This window comes from Anopheles merus, chromosome 3R (assembly GCF_017562075.2).
Source record: "Anopheles merus strain MAF chromosome 3R, AmerM5.1, whole genome shotgun sequence".
Classification (NCBI taxonomy): domain Eukaryota; kingdom Metazoa; phylum Arthropoda; class Insecta; order Diptera; family Culicidae; genus Anopheles; species Anopheles merus.
In genome coordinates, this window is record NC_054084.1 from 47,846,925 (window position 1) to 47,859,393 (window position 12,469).

General features: G+C 44.5%; 2 protein-coding genes across 2 annotated transcripts in view; both read right to left on the reverse strand.

Annotated features, from left to right (window-relative positions):
* Positions 1–1,694: 1,694 nt before the first annotated feature.
* On the reverse strand, positions 1,695–3,418 carry LOC121597717. Its single transcript, XM_041923734.1, has 2 exons — positions 2,693–3,418; positions 1,695–2,616 (listed from the first exon to the last, which is right to left on the reverse strand). Exons 1-2 carry the CDS (start codon positions 2,731–2,733, stop codon positions 1,695–1,697), a joined length of 963 nt encoding a protein of 320 aa, XP_041779668.1. The 5' UTR covers positions 2,734–3,418.
* A 160-nt stretch (positions 3,419–3,578) lies between these two features.
* The window catches only part of LOC121597710 (probable serine/threonine-protein kinase nek3), a 50,636-nt gene continuing 41,745 nt past the window's right edge, over positions 3,579–12,469 (reverse strand). The window contains exon 8 of the mRNA XM_041923718.1: positions 3,579–5,347. Within this exon, the coding sequence (XP_041779652.1) occupies positions 5,081–5,347 (267 nt within the window). The 3' untranslated portion in view covers positions 3,579–5,080. The remainder of the gene's footprint in view (positions 5,348–12,469) is intronic.

Genomic DNA, 12,469 nt, shown 5'->3' on the forward strand with positions numbered 1-12,469 from the left:
AAGTATGGTTGGAAGGATACATAGCTCAAAAGTTTTGGCTGTGGCGCATGTTTGGGTTATCCCACGATAATTAGAAACAATGCTACGGCAGCCCTTTTTGTGTACCGGAAAAAGCCAACAGGATTTCCAAAGAGCAGGAAAAACCCCAAGAGAAAGTGAAAGGTTGAAAATTTTAGCAAGGTGTGGAGCAAGCACGTCCTTACAGTTTATTAAAACAGAGGCAGGAATGCCATCTGGACCAGGAGTAAAAGAACGTTTCAACCCAAATAACACCTGTACAACTGTTTCAGAACTAACCGAAATATCGGAGAGATTAATTAAGTTCTCTGGCGTGTAGAGAAGCCCACCCTCAATAAGGTTAGGGTCACTAACCGGTGGCTCAAACATTTGGGAAAAATGTGCAGAGAATAGCTCACAGATCTCAACAGGCGTAGAGGCAGTTCGAGAATCAAGTACCATTTCATTAGGTAACGTATTGCACCCTCTTCGTATTCTAACAAATTGCCAGAAGGATGCTGGATCAGAACGGAAACGCGATTGCAGTCTACTCGAATAGGCCTCAAAACGAGCCCTGTTGTATAGTCGATGCGCAGAGGCAGCGTACTTAAATAAACGAAAGTTGAATGCAGATCGGTTCAGACGATACCTGCTAAGATATTTCATTCTATCCTTTTTCAGGTTGCGAAGAGTACGATTGGACCAGGGAGGATTAGGAGGGGAACGAAAAATAGGTGTACATGAAAGGAGTGCAGAGGTTAACAAAGCATTAAACGATTGGACAGCCTCGTCGACCGATGTACATTGATAAAAAAAAGACCAGTCGGAACGAGATAGAATTGAATTAAGTTTACGATAGTCTGTGAGCCGAAAATTATAACGAACACTCAATGAATTAGGAGCAGAAGGTAATACATTCCTAACCCTACTAGCCCTAAATAAAGAAGACGGTAACGCAATTTCTAGGGCAGGATGATGGGCATCCAGGGGCAGGAGCAGTGACGAAGCAGGAAACACAGAACAACAAGCTGCTGCAGCAGAGTTGGAGAGCACCAGGTCCAAATAATGATTTAAATGGTTATGCACCCCGTTCAGCTGATAGAGTTCATGCAAGTTTAACATATCCAAAAAGCAGGAACTGGATGTATTCGAAGAAATATGTGGCACATAATGTCTTATAGCTGAAGATGAATCTGGCCTTACTACGGTAGAAAGCGACCACTCTAACGTAGGTTGGTTGAAGTCGCCCAGAAGGATAAGATGATCATTCGTTTTCATTTGCATGTATGCATCACTGATGAAAGCAGAAAGGGATTCCAAATAGTTGCGGTCGCTGCTCAAATACGGTGGCACATAAACAATCCCCACATAAAGACGAAACTTAGAAAAAGAAACACGTATACATAAAGCTTCAAGCGTGGGTTGATTAATGTTAAGTGCCACAGAAGGATATCGAACGGAACATGCAAGTAGCACACCACCCCCACGCGAACGTTCATTGTTTAACCTGCTTCGATCGCAGCGGTATATGTTGTAGGCATCACTATCAAGGACCATGTTGGATGGAATCGAGTCATTTAACCAGGTTTCAGTAAGGGCAAGCATTTCAAACCCTGATTCATTCGCAGAAAGGCGCAATTCATTGTATTTGGTGCGAAGGCCTCGAACATTTTGGTAATATATCACGAATGGGTCTATTAATTGTGAGCTGTTCTGTTGCTGAGATTGAATTGTGATTGAAGCCCCACCCCCGGTGATAACTGAGGCGGTGTGGGAGGAAACTCCAGTTGAATAGCCTCTAGGATCTCGGTCAACTGGGATGGTGATAGAATCCCGCGCTGTGGAGGTGGCGATCGATGTTCCAAAAAATGATCCGGATGAGCGGTAGTTTTTGGCACAGCTGAAGAGCAATTTTCACTATTTGTACGATGCGAAATAAGCTCAGAAGGGTCAAATCGAGCCCTTTCTTGTACACGTTGCTTTGGTAGGCCACGAGCAACAAACTCCCGAACAGTAAGTGAAACTGGCCAAATAGTAGACTGCAGCGCAAGCTCCTTAAGAGATTTAGGAACACTCACTTTGAACGATATGAAGGACATCGAGTCCAGGTTCACACCCTTTTTCGTGAGACGGTAAACATTAATATCGTCCGTTGGTAGCACAGCTTTAAGCCACACACGCATATCATCAGCGGAGACATGCGATTTGATGTTCGTGAAGTATAACCATACTTTCTCGGCTATGCCCGTGTTGGTGGTGTTTTGGTTCAAAACAGGATCAGAAGATGCTTGTGTATTTGTTCGGTAGTTTCCAGCACTAACATCACTAGTCGGCTTAGTACGATGATTGTAGTGGTTACAGTTGTCAGAATCTTCTACAGTGTTGGTATCGTTCGCAGCTTGGATATCAGCAGTGAGCTCCGTTGAGTTAGTAAATGTACGGCGAGCGGAAGCTGTTTTAGTCGTTCTGGATGTATTTGTGGCATTGAGCGACGATACATTAGTGGATGTGTGCGTAAGCAATGCGTTGCTAACAGACGGCTTAGCTAATATGGGTGCTAGCGCTCGCTTATCAACGAGAGCGAGGATCTCAGGAAGCAAATCGCTCTTGATAGCCGATCTAAGAGAAGAGAGAGATGAGTCAATTGTGGTGAGAATATCTGCTTTCACCAATTCGAGTAGGGCTGCTATCTCACTTGTGAGAAGTGAATTTGTGCCATTGCGAAACTCGTGACATGTTTTGCACAACCACAATAACTGATTATTACGCCCAAGCTCACGAGTAGAATCACGAGACAACCCCGTGCAATGGGTGTGATGCTTGGAACCACAAACACCGGCACAGGACACCGAATTAGCACTATCGGTGGGTGCATTGCAGGTTGAGCACTGCATAACGATGACTCAGCACAAACTGATGAGTGACAGGAGCAGAAACGAAGCCAAACACTATCTCGGCAAAAATGTTGAATTAACAGAAGAACTCCAGTGCAACTTTATATTAATCGAAGGCACGCACTAGCCAGCACGAACAACTCAGCAGCACCACTGTTGCAAATGTTGAAATTCCAGAAAATAGCACGGCAAAACAGCATAAAAAATCAGGAGCACGAGGAAGGCACATCCACTCAGTTTGACAGTCAATCTCTCTTATTGCTTATACAATAGAATGAACCACCCATTTTAAAGGAACCGTCAAAAAATTCTTATAGTATTTTATTTAAATTTAATATTAAATATCTCCTTGGTGTAAACGACCTACGTGAGTGTAACGTTCACGCATTGTCATTTATCATATGTTTACCTTTAGGGCCCTTACGAGAACCAATACTCCACCGACCTTATTTAATCGACGACCATTAATTTAATCCAATTAATCACCTTGTCTCCATAGCCATACACGACTATAGCAGAACAGCATACAAACAATGCATGAAACAGGAAAGCAAAAATTTCTCACTGTTAACAAATACCCCACAGTGCATGCTGTGGTGAATTTGTCCATTCAAATGAGGTACAACAAACGTTTAACTCGTTATTAATTTATTTCATTGTAATGTCTTTATTTTTTACACACATTCCGTTAGCATTCACCACCTCATCCAAATGTGTTGGTTTCTGCTGAAACGCGTTTGTATAACATTAACATTTTGTATGTTTTGTCTTTAAATACTGATATTGCTATCGTTAACATTTTAAATAATGTAACCGCTAACGTATACGCTATCCATACGCCTTTGCTCTGCTCTCCCCTCCTGGGAGAAGATGGGATGAAATCTTACCCTTATCAGCAGGGATAGCAACATGCAATGAAATCAATTGCCAGTGAAATCAATATCGTCAAGCTGCGTCACGTGTCTGTGTGTGTGTCAATAGGAATAGCTGCCTAGTTGCACTCGGCGTAGTGGAATTTCGCAGAACATACAGTGTTTGCGCGCGATAGCGCGTATTGAGAGAGTTTAGTGCGCAACAACAAAACATACAACACAATTCTTTGTAACGTTTTTACACTTTCAAGGGGCTATTTGGAAGATTTCATGTTCGTAAAATGGTTATCATCTCCTCGGACAGTGGGAAGAGATCTGAAAATAGCGGTGTCTTTTTTAATGTTGTTCGTTTGCTCCTTCAACCTACTCCTCCTGCTCGTGCTACTAAACCAAGTTACAAAAGCTGTACGTTTGACTAATGCAACAAGCTGCGTTACGAGCTACTAACTAACTGAATAAATAACGACAAATTAACAACATTGAGTCGCGCCGCTCTGTGTGTTTCGTTCCGTTCTTGCCTACTGTAGGAATCTTATCTAACTTTGCCTGGGCTCATATTAATTAGTTACACATTGCACCTAGCGACAGACCATGGATAGGCCCCACTTAACTAACGATCATTTCGTACGCCATTGTTTTTCTCCTAAAGGATGACTGTTTCCTATTTTCATTTCTTGTTGTGTGAGTTTATGTTTGTTATGTTCTACCTTACTTGTGTACGATAGAGACTGATTATTTGATTCTAGTAGTATGAAAGACAAAAATTCGCACTGCAGTTTTATTGTTTTCTTTGGTAGAAGAATACACCAAACCATTGTTGATTACTGAGTCGTCGGTGTTCTAGAATCCATGCATAATCGATCCATGGAGCAAACAATGCTTGATATTATATTTCTCTGACAGGGGTCGTCTTTAACTCGCCAGCAAAAATTCTAAAGGAAACACTTTTCCTCTCATTGGGGGAAAACAGAACACGCCTTTCCTAATTCTCATCGCTCGCTGGCATAAAGATGCCACGATTCAACTGCCACCAGCAGCTATGCAACACAGTAGCCCTCCCAGAAAGAGGATTGTCTTTTAGAGCTGTTCCATTAGTGTTAAAAGATAATGCAACTTAAACGTTAGTATTGTACATGTCCCGGCTTGTCGATTGGAAAAAAGCGGCCTGCGCGCGGTGCCTTGTTCTAAGTAAGTACGTTCCAAAAAACAAAACAAATCAAACAGCAAAAAATGGATGGAAAACCCGAATCGGGTGGCGCGTTATCCACGCGCCACGCGGCAGCGCCTGCCCAATTCCAGCTAACCACGAGCGCTCGATTAACCAATCGAACCGTCATTGCTCGGTGGCCGATTGGTAGGAGTTGTGTCGCCTTTGCTGCTACCGCTGCCACTACTGTTCGTGCGGGCCGGCGGCATTGAAGTGGGCACACTGCACAGTGCGCACGGACAGGGACCACCCAATTTTTTGGCCAACATGGAGCGTAGCTTCAGCGCCGGGCCCAGCTTCATGCCTAGTGAGTTTGTCAGGTGTTCCTCCGTTAGCAGCGGCAATCCCGCACCGTCGATGCTCTGGTCACGAAAGTTCTGCAACAACATAAGGGGAAAGAGAAAACAAAACACAACATTAGTCATCGGTTCGACAGATTCCCGACCCGAATGTGGCCCGTATCGTATTGCAGAGGTCACGGCTCGAAACTGTCGCAGATTGTATCGTGTAAATCGTGGCATATCAACTACACTACATGGACTTCTTGTAACAGATATTACCGAGTGTTTTCGACCCGGTAGCTGACCCATATTTTCGTTAGTATTTTGAAGCTTTTTTGTGTTTATAGGCAGTGTGTAATAGTGGTGTTTGCTGCTTTGGTACAAACTACAAACAGCTGCGAATTGCTGCGCCACATGCAACGGTTCGCGGGACAGACAGACAGACCGACCTAACGGAAGGGTGCTAGACTAACCGTCAGTCCTTCGGTTGCCGCTGCAGGGAAGAACTGCAGCAAAACAACAGAAACCAACAATCCTAATGATAGCGTTTCTTCTCAAATTGTGCTTCCTACCACCACCACCACCACCACCAGTTTGCTCTTCCATAGCGTGTGTGTGGCACTAAAAAACATACACACACATAGAACGGCCACAAATGGTACACAACAAAATCCGGGCAAGTTGCTGTTGTTGTTGATGATGCATAAGCAAATGCACCGGCCACCGACCAATTGAGCAGTTTTTTTGCTGGCGTTTCTTTCCTCATTTCTCTCCATATTCTTGCCCTCTTAGAGCGAGCTTTTCGGAGGAAACGGACAGACAGGCCGGGCAGGATACGACATCGGTGCCCGTTAGCTTACTATCCTGGCAATGCGAGAGCATGGAAGCATGGAAGCTGGCCATGTGAAGATTATGCAGAAATGCAATGCCCCATTCTAATCGAGAATGAGCCCGCAATGTCAGGGATTTGCTGCCGCACAAACGACCCAACCCTGACAACCGATTCAAACAAAAAAAAAGTAAGGAGAATAAAACCGTAGGCACGCGCCTTCAGGCTGCCGACGTCACGATCCTACCATTATTATGCTTTTGTAATAACAGACCGCCATAGCCTGAAACTGCTGCACGAGCTTCTTGACTGGCGCGATGGGGGCCTGGCCTGGTAGAATGGTGAGTTCTAACGTCAAGGGATGTGATTTATAATTTTGTAATGGTTTTTTGATGGAATGATGGAACTATTTGGATATTTGCACAAGAAACGATCGCGTTTGGTTTTAATTTTACAAGCGATGAAATGAACTTGAAAAGTTGTATGAAATATGGTACAAATATATACAAACTACGCAGAGAGAATATCATACATCGAGGTCCATACAGTGCCGTCAAAATACACACACGCTTATTTTTTTGTCTAACCTAGCCAGATGGCATGGGTGGCTCGTGTTCCGGTGCAATGCACGGATGCACTTTCTGCATGTTGTGCTCGTGCTGGTATTTAACGCTACGAACGCCTCAAGCGTTCAATGAGGTTCAATGATTGAACCGAGGGGCATGGCAATGGCTGGTAAAGGGGAAAGGAGCGTTCAGCATAAAAAAGATTATGGCACGTTGCCGGCCGGCGCCCAGTAACTATCGAAGAATCATCTTTAATCATTACCATCATCAGTTTGCAGTGGTTGGCACTGTTGCTGTGCTTGCTATTAAGCGGGGTGCAACTCTTTTCTTATGGCCCCTAGTCATGAGATTTGCACAATTGTCTGCCCAACGTTTAATGTCGTTCGTAAAATGTATGCTTTTGAATGGAAAATTGTTATCGAAACGACTCACAGTAGCAATTTTGTTGTTTGACGTTCAACAAATAGTAATTTTTCTAGCTTTATTGAGTAACAGGCTCAATCAAACTTATGGATCATGAAGTATAGTTAAAAAATATACATGTGGAAATGTGATGGTAGCTGTCATTTGTATAATTTAGGGATAAATAATCGCTATTGATCTTTGAGTCCTTTATGGAATCACCTGTTCTGTTAATAACAAAGTTATTACGAGATTTTCACGAGATTTTTCAGTTACTAAGAGATACTTTAAATGACTTTAAAATATTGTAACTTCTGTTAAAGATTAATTTTAAGCTTTATTTGGAACTCGTACTCAGTAGCTATTTCGATTAAATAATATTTTTGAATGTTACGGTAATCGAAAGCTCATTTTCTAAATGTTTAATACAAAATATCCTACCCAGAATATCATGGATTATTATTGCGTTGTATATTGTTTGGCATTTTCTCGACGAATTGTTAAATTCTAATACACTCTTTGCTCGAAACAAGTAGCATCAACTCTCCTGAACTATCACGCAATTTTATAACACACAACATTCGTTCATAAATTCCACCTTAAATGTCATCTTTCATGCCATTGTACAAAATCTAAACTACACTTATAAACGTATAATTAATAAAAAACATAGTTGCTATGCTATGCAATGTCTGTGCGTGTGGATAGACAAGTCGTCAAGGTCCTTCCAGAACGCGTTATTCAGATTAGATGACTTACAAATTCCTAACCAAACGAATCAAGGCGGAAACGTGTCAACTATGACGAATGAACCGTTTGGCCCGAACCGAACCACCGACTTGCACAAACCTCCCACCCAACAGGCAGGTGATTGCCGTGGCAAGCGCTCTCCCACCTGCAATTGATTATAGCTCGTGTGCGAGTTGTCTCACCGAATGGCAATGGGTTTCAGTTGCAGGCGCTTGCACCTCAAAACCGATGCCCGGTAATTAGCGCATTCGCCTTTAGTCACTCCGGGCTTTTCGCTTGAGCTTGTGCGAAGGGCTAAACGGTTGGCTTCTCCGACGGCACTTCACCATCACCACCAGCACCACCACTCCCTCGGGGGAAGCCACGTTCGGTGTAGGAAGGAATCAATCTTTCCACTAAACCGGGAAGAGGGAACAGCCGTTTCGGGCAGCAATGGGATCGAAATGTTAGCTATTCCGGCTGCTCCTTTTGCTCGGCTGACTTCGGCCGGTCGTTTCGATTTACTGCACACGGGGGAGTAAGTGTGCCCGCGCATTATCTGTATGCACATTAAGAAAATCCACTCAAGGAGCAAGATGGAAACGAGTGCGCGTGTGCAAGTACAAACGCGAGTGCGGCGCGCGTGTGCGCTAGCACACACGCCGACAACGGCAATTATGGTGCGGGTAGCATGCGCGTGCACTCGTGTACTGCATCGATGCACCAGATGCACCAGAAGGCTTCAACCACCGAGCGCCACCGCTCATTGAGAATGAGTGATTGCTGCAGCCGAGTACCGTTCGCTAAGCTACCTGCCTGGCCGTGTCTTGGAGGTTTTTTTTTTGCCTGGGGGCACCTGATACCTAGGACTAGGATGAGGTTCCGCCGTGCTCCGGAAAGAGACGCCCCATAAAAAATGGCCTTCTTCAACCGGCTCAATCAACCAGCTGGAAGCAGATCAGCGAAACAGGGAAAGGCTAAGCGTGCAAGAAGCAGAGAGCCTATCCCTCACCCACATCTTTGGAGGCGCATAATTTCAGCGAAAAGTAACTCCCACCAACTCTCCGCCAATGGCCCGCAATCGACAAGGGAGCTTGCCGTAAAACCACACTCAAACCCTGCTGACCAGAAGTCGGGCTGCGGCCCTGCAAAAACCGACAATTTGTGCAATTGAATGCTTACGGATTTACTCAATGAACTGAGCGCGCGCGCCCGTTTACCATCAAGCGCCAGCGTACTTTCGTTCATAAATCTTATCGAAGTCCGGACCCTTGATGGGCTACTGGCATCAGGATAGGTGGGCTGCTGCTGCTGCTGCTGCTGCTGCTGCTGCAAATTGCTATGCTCTGGTCCCATATTGTGGTGCCGGTGGTGTTGGCCAACATATAAACAACGGTTTCTCTCCTGTGCGTGGCTTGCGGGTGGTTTTGGAAAGCCCGGCAGGGATAAGTTGCTGAGATGCAGATTCTAAAGATTTACGGCAGCCTTTAACTTCTAGCTATCAAGCCCTTCCGTTGACTTGACCGTCAGCCGATCAATTATCTTAATAATCATATTCAATCCAATTCAGAGTTTGTCTTGATGAAAGAAACGATCTTTATGGGTTCCTTTTGTTGTTCATAATTCCATAATTTGTTCTTTATGTTTGCAACAATTTTGTAAAATCCTTTAATCTCGTCTAGCACATAAACCCAACTTCTTCAATACCTGTCGCTAGCGATGAACTTTGACCATATATTAATTAATCATTTGTCTGCGTAAGCTTTACAGAGAGTTTTCTTTGAGCGTGGCCATAGTCGTAGTCTAAAGTCTGGTGCCAAAGGTATCTGAGCAGTACCATTGAGAACATTTCCATCGCTTGCATAGGAGCAATCAGGATTTTGATAGAGATCCCTTTCTTTTAGCTTCAATCATCTCTTCGTATACGGCACTTAATCACCACTACCAGCAATGTCTGGGCTCGCTCCTTAGTTAGTTACAATTTTGCTGTAAAATCATTCAATCTCCTTTTGTAGGTAGCAATAATGTTTTCGCTATAAAAAGCAATAAATCAATGCGGTTGTTATAAGGTTGCGTCTTAGTATGGGGCTCCCTGTGTGCCTTTCCCTTCTTCTCGTGCGTGCGTACCATCGATGGGAAGCAGATCCATCATTGGAGATATTCAATCATCTTCTATCTGTTTAATACATTTTAAAGATTAAAATCTGATCGCAGGCGAAAAAGAATAACGTAAGATCAAATTTTCCTGTTTCGTTTATTAAAGAGTCGTGAAGTGAAGAACGTGACAAAGTCATAAGCTATTAGTCGGTACATAATTCTGTTATGAAAAAACCATGCATATCACGCTAAAAACACTGTAAAAGTGTTGAAATTTGTGCAATTAATCGATCCCATATCGAACAACATTGTATGAAAGTGTAACACGATACAAGCCAGAGCGATGATTGGGAGCCGGGAGGAGGAAATTTGTGCTACAACTTACTCAACAATGTTACTGTATGTTCCCGAATAGCGATCGTTTGATCCGCTTTACCACCAACGAAACGCTCCATTAACCGCCCAACTTCTCTCCAACCTCCCGGCGGAGGTGAGAGCTGTGAAGAAAATTATTATGATTAAAACCTGTGCCATATACACATAAAAGATTATGCCCTGCTCGAATGCTGTGAAGTGCTGCGGTGGCACCTTTGATGGAAGCTTGCAAGGATCATTCGATCGTGCGTTGGTTTGCGGCGTGCAATGGTAGATTAGTAGCTCGAGCAAGAGGCTATCCCATTGGAGATTTAGACCAACATGAACGCAAAGGAGTAAATCGATCCCTTTTGGAGGTTTTATAAAAATAACACTACTCCCCCCGTTGAGCAGAAAGAGACAATTTTCAACGTTTCTGCCAGCCAACAAATCAGATTTTCTAAAAACCACACTAACTCACACCAGAAGCACCAGGATTGCTTTCGGTGCAAAGTGCAATATATTTGCCTGCTCCAATCAAGCCGATCATCCCGCTTCGACTGCCCCCGTTCTTCCCGTCGTTAAGCCTCAGTACTTGCGGAGGTATTCGTACACTTTGTTACACTGCAGGCTTCCATCGGTGAGCGAATGGTACCAGTTAATAAAGGAAGAACGCGAGAACAAAGCTGCTCACGGCGCAACCGGCAAACAGCAGAAGATTGCACGCTCGAGGGCACATTTTAATTCTGCCCGGCACATGCACCAAGTGACCGGTGTGTTGCTGGAGGTCGTAAAAGGTTAGGATCGAACGTCTAAATTGGTCGTAATCGAGATGTTTGTTGCGATTTGCTTTGGAGTGAAGCAGATTTTTTTATTTCTTTCTTTTGCAAAGAGGATTTGAGGTCGAAAATTAAATTTTTAAAATATTTATATGAAGTTGTGGACTTCTTTCGACTAGACATTAAATCTAATAACATAAGATACATCATTGATGAAAACCAATATCTTTTGTAAGGTTTAAAATATAAAAGAATTCACATTTATTGTAGAGTTAAACGCACAATAAAAACTCAAAAGAGTTCGAATCATTGCAGTTCTTCTAATCAAGTATCTAATACGTCCAAGATTATCACACTACTGCTCTACTGGAAGGACATTTTGTCTTTTACGGCTTAAAAAATTTACCTAATGTACAAACAAACACACCAAACACTCTTAAATACAACTACAGTAGAACGCGTTAAAGGTGTAAAACCAGCATGATATCGATATCACAGCACCGTCTCGGTGGCACAGCAGACACCGTTTCGAGCTGCTGCTGCTGCTCAGGAAGCATAATGCTGCAGTAATTCATCGGAAATTACAATCACCAGAGCGCATCCCACTGCACCGACGCGATGCATCTAACTCACTCGCGCATGTGGCCCCCCACTCGCGCATGCTGCACCAGGCGGCAGCGAACCCCAGATCGTGCGGGAGACAGCAGTCTACACCGACGAACCAGCTCGAAAAGCGTTGCGTGCGCAAAGCGGCCGTGTCCGAGGCAACGAAAAGCGACGATTGCATCGGCCCCACAAACGACGATAGAGGTGCAGCACGGGCGAAATAATTGATCCCCGCGGCTACTTGAATAAAATATTTGCTACACATTTGCCGTTCGCTTCGCATCGCCTTCGTTTGCAGCAGCAGCAGCAACATCATCAGCCACCCCAGTTAGCCTCCCGGGTTCTGACCTCGAAGACCCCTGGCAAAGCTACGGTGGTTTCGGGATTCCTGGAATATCTGCCCGCACAGCATCCCGACGAACAAAGCCCATACAAAATAAAGGCCACTGGATAGCCGTGCTTGATTAGATCCTTTTTTCTTCCCGGGCCCGGGCTCCGTTCTGACATGCCTCTAGCCACCTAACCGAACCCGTTGTGAAACGACATCGATTGAGAAGGGGGCAGGGGGGGGGGTGCGGCTGAGCCCTTTTTTGTGGCGGGGCAGGTCTGGCGAGACCTTTGGCCCGGGGCATATCATGGCCGAACCAGCCGTCTTGGTCAGCGTCGTCGTCGTCGTCGTCGCCACTGCCATCATCAAGACCGTCACCCTCATCAGGCCCCTTACACAGCAGCAGAACCCGAAAGAGAATCGATAGAATTTTTAATGAACGTACCTCGAAATGCGAATCCCGTGATTCTCCAAGATTGACGATCGACCTTGCAACAATCGGGGATCCTGGAATCCAACAAACATCAT